The 6,398-nt window shown below is 46.6% G+C and overlaps 2 protein-coding genes across 2 annotated transcripts; one reads left to right on the top strand and one right to left on the bottom strand.

Annotated features, from left to right (window-relative positions):
- Nucleotides 1-892: 892 nt before the first annotated feature.
- Nucleotides 893-1,747, top strand: PENARI_c154G09697 (uncharacterized protein; the record flags this gene model as incomplete). Its single annotated transcript, XM_022638034.1, has 1 exon — nt 893-1,747. One exon carries the CDS (start codon nt 893-895, stop codon nt 1,745-1,747), a length of 855 nt encoding a protein of 284 aa, XP_022482111.1.
- A 2,771-nt stretch (nt 1,748-4,518) lies between these two features.
- Nucleotides 4,519-5,113, bottom strand: PENARI_c154G01297 (uncharacterized protein; the record flags this gene model as incomplete). Its single annotated transcript, XM_022638033.1, has 2 exons — nt 4,519-4,789; nt 4,848-5,113. 2 exons carry the CDS (start codon nt 5,111-5,113, stop codon nt 4,519-4,521), a joined length of 537 nt encoding a protein of 178 aa, XP_022482110.1.
- Nucleotides 5,114-6,398: the final 1,285 nt, after the last annotated feature.

Here is a 6,398-nt window from a genome sequence, read left to right as displayed (position 1 = left end):
CGTGTTCGATGTATTCTCAAGGATCCTGTAGAGCACCGGGTCTGCGTAAAAATCTTTTGAGAACCACAGAAACTTCTAGGCTCAATTTGTACAGAAAAAAGATCACGATTGACCATGGACGATCAAAGAACGGTAATTGTGCATATGTACTTTGGCATTGGCCATAGTCTTGACATGATCAGGATGCAAGTAAGTAAGACGCAGAAAGCTGCGTCAATACGGACTACCTTTATGATGGCCCCTAATGCAAATGATGTCAACAGCATCTCGGATATTCCTACAACAAGAGTTGATTCCAAGATTTCTAGCGTCCCATACACAGTAGATTCGAACTCTTTGATCATTATACTGTACTGCGTGGTCTGATTTCACGTTTCCCTCTAGCTTCGTTGACTCCGGTGAGTTACAATTGAGCCCTCCAATATCGTTTAATTGACTCACCAGTACACTGTCGGTCCACCCATAGGAGCGAAAAATGTCTGCGCCAAATTGGAATTTGCATTCCTAGTGTGCTCATTTCATCATGTTGTGATATGGAACTGGGACAGACTAGGAACAAAGCCGCACCATCAGGTTAACACATCCACTTGCCAATATTGACCAAAGTGTCAGATATGTGATGAGTTTTCGCTTTCAACCCACTCATCTGCCCTACTCATGTGCTTCGAACAAGCACTTATATGTGGCATCACTATTCTGAGCAAGCCTTTACTTGACTCACATCAGTTTTCTTTTCACAGTGATTCTGATGAGCCACCAGTGTTGGTTTTGTGATTTGCCTCTATCTTTTATAAATCAGTGACTAGCTTTCAAATTCTTAGACCTCTACGTGGGATTCAATTCGTCAAGTGGTTCTCCAATATAGCGAAGATAAACCGAGCCTTCCACCATTATGATGCTCATTAGATATATTCTACTGTTGGAGGCGATCGTCTTACAGGCGGTCAGCGGACATCGGATCATGGTTTCGCCTGAGCCCTACAGCAAGGAAACCCTCAACAACTCTCCTCTCGCTGAACATGGTAGCGATTTTCCCTGTAAACTACGCACAGATGCATTCTTGGCCCCTTCAACAGAAACTGTCTACCAGATCGGCATTGAAAACATGATCAAGTTCAAAGGGAGTGCGACACACGGTGGCGGCTCATGCCAATTGAGCCTGACCGAAGACCGTGAGCCAACCAAAGATTCTGAATGGAAGGTCATCAAGTCCTATGAAGGAGGCTGCCCCACGAAGGCAGAGAGACTTGCCGGAGGCGCCACTGCCGACAATGCACTTCAACTCGGTTTTACAGTTCCGGTGGGCATTAACCCCGGGAAATATACGTTGGCCTGGACATGGTTCAATCGTATTGGGAATCGCGAGATGTATATGAACTGTGCCCCTATCACCGTGGGCAGTGCCTCGTCGCAACAATGCCACAAGAGCATACAAAAGCAAACGCCTAATTTCCCACCCATGTTCATCGCCAACATAAATGGCTGCGTCACCAAAGAGAACGTGGACATTCGGTTTCCTCAGCCAGGAAGCATTGTGGAGCACAATGGCGAAGTGGATCATCTTCTTCGCGAAGGTCAGCCACCATGCACCGGAACACCTACATTCAGTGCCTTGGCAGCCATCAAGTCGACTATTCCTGATCTTACCAAGGGTGTGCTTGGAGAGGCTGTTTCATCTACCACGTCTACCGCTCTTGCCCACATTCCGTCCTCAGGTTCCTCTTGCCGTGCTCTTCGCCGCAATTAGGATTATCGACGATATGTGTCGACCAACCAGGGCACAATCATGCGTATAGGCTGATGTAAATGAAATGAGGAAGGCTGGTAGCGAGAATGGCCGAATCGAACTCAATAGGATCCCAGGTTTTGTCGCTTCCCGTATTCCAGTTTAGGAGATTCAGTCACAACTTCACGATTTGCGATTCGCTCTATTGGTACAGTACCCCAAGCACCTTCTATTTTCTAGCATACTGTGTCGTGTCATTTTTTGGCCATCAACACGCGAGGAGAGTGCAACAGAACACAGCTGCATGATTGAGGTATACAGTCTTAGGTAGAATTTACTCAACGTTTGCGATGGTTTCATGTCATTGCATCGCTGAAAGTCTCCAAGTTCGAGAGTCCAATTCGCCAACAATTCCTTGATGTAGAAGCGTAAACAGAAAGAGCGTACTTCCCCGAGGACCCGGAGGAATCATTGGATGAAAACGGGAATCAGATATCAAAAATACGATCGCTAATTAAACAGGCATAATTTAGATGAAATAGCCATACAGTCGTAACCTCAGTTCCCATTACCGACTGCTATCTGTTGTAATTTCAGAAGAATTAATTGATTGTTCATTGAGAAGAAAACACGAGGCTATATATATGACAAGATGATCAAGTTGATTGAAAATCAACTTTGTTCTTTGTATAGACAACTCGGGATTAATTCCGGTGGTGCGGTTTTGTTGCTAATCTGCACCAGCCTCATATCACAACACTATCGTAAACACTTTGTATCATCAGTATCTGACATACCCGCGATCGATGGTCTGCAACGTGGTGCAAAAGTCCGCTCCATCGAGGCGTAATACAGTCTGTAATGTCAAACTTACCAAATCATTTGAGTTCGTCTTGGGTAGCCGAAGCTGCTGAACGTGAATCCTCCCACATTTTTCTATCTGCCTCGTGACACCGCCTCCAATGTGATTGGCGTCCGCGGTGTTCTTGAAAGACGAACCAATGTGCTACCGATCACAGCTATAGACTCAAGCGTCGACAAGTGTACCTGTGGAAGCGTACAAAACTTCCGATCACTCATAGCGGGAGAATTCAACGCGTCTGTGATAGGTCCTATAAATCTTAAGGTGGACATCTTTACCTCCCCTTCTCTATCAACTATTCCGGTGCTACCTATGATACCACGTTCTAGAGTCTGACATAGACCACAGTTGCTCCTCAGATAAAACTCGGCAAAATCTCACTCGATTCACAATTACTCCGTGGACAAAATTCCGCTTGCTGCTGCTCAGCGAACCGACATGCAGGCGATAGCTGGGTACGAGAAAGCACTGGGACCGGACCACACTTCAACCCTTGACGCCGTGCAATGCCTCGGCTTGCTGTATAGCGACAGAGGCATGCTGGACGAGGCCGAACAGGTGTATATACGGGCGATAGCTGGGTACGAGAAAGCGCTGGGACCGGACCACACTTCGACCCTTAACGCTGTACAGTGTCTCGACATCCTATACCGTGATCGGGTCAAGTTCGCTGAAGCAGAGAAATGTTCATGCGGGCAGGAATTGGACAATAAAATTGTACAGCTATTTTCAAGATATCGCTCAACATAGTTTCTATCTTTGAACCAAAGAGTGCACTTTGTGGCCCTGTAACTCTAAGAAGTGATAGTCTCAAGACGACGTGATAGTTGTTTATCTTCTACGATCTTGTGCCGCCCGGAACCGGCTTGATCCGAGCCTAGCCAGCCACCTGGAAAGAATAAGCTCGTTATCTTGCGACATGCCATGGATAAACCCGCACGTAGTGTTGTGGCCCCTGCAACGGGCACTAATTAGATATCCGCAGCTTACTGAGCAGAGGGTGAGCAAGCATGAACAGATGTAATTATTCTTCCATCATACTTCGCCATCTCGACTTCCGGCCAGATAGCCAGCTAACGAGATAAGTGCCCCATCAGTTTGGTTTGTTTGCAATAAAGGTTGTAATGTTCTAGACACCCTAAAGACCATACGGGTCCAAAACAGAAGCTATTTTAATTTGTCAGTTACAACTGTACTGGAATACTGCCAAGAAAGGGGTTCAGGCAGAGTAATGGGTATAGCGTGTTTTGGGACAGGTTCGAGAGAGAATATCTTTGTGAAAGTGGTGAAACTAATTTCGATCCTCCGTGTATTCCACCTCAGACAGACGAAGAGCTAAAGAATGGTGGCGTTGAAAGGAAATCATTATTTGATATGCTGCATAGAAAGGGAGCTTTAGAATGGTCCGATTGTGCGTAGTCCAATTACGCCTACGAATCCTCCATGTTCTGGTTTGTGGTCCCCAGGCCTTTAAAACCCCCAGGGTCAAAGATGCTGCATTGTCTCACTATCACGCTGATATAAATGAGCAGAAGAACCCTTTTCTTCCAGACCGAACGTAATTCGTGTCAGGATTTTGTGCTTTGACGTGCTTGATCGTTCGCTATGGATAGGACCAGGAGGTGTTTTTATCTCGGTGGTTCGCCCCATTCGCTCCAATTGGTGCCCAGACGGAGGCCGTCCCATTACTGCCTCCAGAAGTAAGCGGAAAAGTCTATTTATTAGGCCTTATTGGTCTGATATCAATTTGCTTGAGCCTGATTTTTTTCCATGGCTGAAGGCTACGGTGAAAATGAAGTCCAGGAAATAGTGGAATTTTCCTTGTTTTATGCGCATTTTCTGTCTCTGTCCATATAAACAGCAAATAGACATCCAGAGCAGTATATCCAGATGCACAGCATACAAAATTTCGTCAAATCTGCTGGGGCTTCTAGAGAGGAAAGATTAAGTGTCCCATGTTTCCATGATACTCAGCGACTTGAATACCACGGTTTCCTCCGCCGAATCTCACATGCATGTCGCCAGATGCGGCCGCAGCACCTGGCTCACGAGTGTCCTTCAACAAATTGAGGACCGCCTGAGAATGGTATATCGCTGGGCTCATTCCGTCCGCATTTTTGAATCTTTTGTTGCCCACTTCTTCTATGGCATCCGTGACTTTCTGCTGCTGTGAAGATACTGATCTCTTGTTGTCCTGATTTCTAAAAGACTATTTGGTTAGAATTATGACAAGCAGGAGATGGAGAAATCAAGATATACATCAAAGCTGCGCCATGCACACATTGAAAAGCCAAATTGCAGGCGGTAAGGCCATCGCGTAGCGACGACATTGCTAGCGGAGTAGATTCGAGCTCGTAGCATCCCGCGATGCAGCAATATAAGAGCGAAAAGACATAGGATAGTACACCACCGTCTAGAGAACCCCATTGCATAGCGTTGAGGCCTTGCAGGTTCAGAAGCAGGTTGCCAAGGCGTTCCGCAACTCCAACAACTTGGGTATTCTGAGATGCTGTGTCCTGAACCATGTCTAGACATCTTTGGGCTTTGTTCAAAGCATGATCCAGAGCTGTTGCTGTAGCAGCATCGATATGTTTTTCCGAATTTGAAATCAAATTGTCTTGGGGGTGAATGACTGGTCTTGGTTCGGTACATGGATAAATGTTACCATGGTTGATCCCCACTTGGAGAAAACGGTTCTCTGAAGTGAAATGGATCGGCATTGTCGGAAGATATCATAAGCACTTGATTTTTGGGTCAAGCGATGAGGGGCTACTTTGTGGGAGAATATGTGGGAGGATATCACGGAGAGAAGATATGGAAATGGTTGGACGGGAAGCATGTATTTATGTATTTCTTCAGCCACAACGTCACGTCCGGGTCAAATGCTCTTCCATGAAGTGCACTAGTATGGTATATACAGCAACCGACCAATCAAAGAGCACCTAACGCCCTTACTAAAAAGATAGCAGACTCTGGGAGCCCAGGGTGATTCCAGGAGCTGGTTTACTCCGAAGACATCGGACACATCTGCGGGCCGCCGACCAAAACGGAGACTCAGGAAATACCATAGCCACAGCAAATCGTACGTAGCTTGTAGGACTATCCATCGTCACTATCAAGAATCGACCACGTTCCTGTCGGCGGTTCTATCTGTGCTAGGAACACACTGTCTTGGCCCTGGGAACTCTCTTGTTCCTGGAGGCCTATGAAATGTTTCTGGGTGCAAAGGAGTAGGTTCTAGGAGCCACCTAGCCCTATACGTGAAGCATACGGATGGAGATATGATCTGCGCGGACCCACAATGTGCATGCGGTGTGTGAGCACCTGAATAATCATATCGCTGTTTAACCGTGTCTATGACTCGGGGCACCCCCATTTTTGTTCCACATATGGGTCTCCCTAAACGCGAGGAAGCTTCTCTCTATTGCTTCCCTCGCACTACAACTTGTCCAGTGTCAGCCATAGTTTTCCTTGATGTCGATTGCTGATCCGAGACCCTATCAACCTCTGCATCCGCATGATCATCACATACAAGACCATTGCTCCCGGGAGCCCGATTGGCTGCTCCAGGAAGTAGCAACTCCTCGCATTAATGACGAGGTATATATCAGGGAGGGCCTGACGTACGCCGGGAAATCTAGGGCCTTGCCATCTATTGGCGACTCAGAATCTTTTTTTCAACCCGGGATCCACCGCTCGAACCGTGTGTACTCACATTGTAGGGGTCATGGTAGCTAATACTGCTTCCCGGGAGCCTAATTCGTTCTTGAATTTTTCCCATTAAATTTTCTATAGAACAAGAACTCATCC

This window comes from Penicillium arizonense, assembly GCF_001773325.1.
Source record: "Penicillium arizonense strain CBS 141311 chromosome Unknown PENARI_contig154, whole genome shotgun sequence".
Lineage (NCBI taxonomy): Eukaryota > Fungi > Ascomycota > Eurotiomycetes > Eurotiales > Aspergillaceae > Penicillium > Penicillium arizonense.
Note: the sequence above shows the minus strand (reverse complement) of the source record. Positions and strands in the feature narration are given on the sequence as shown.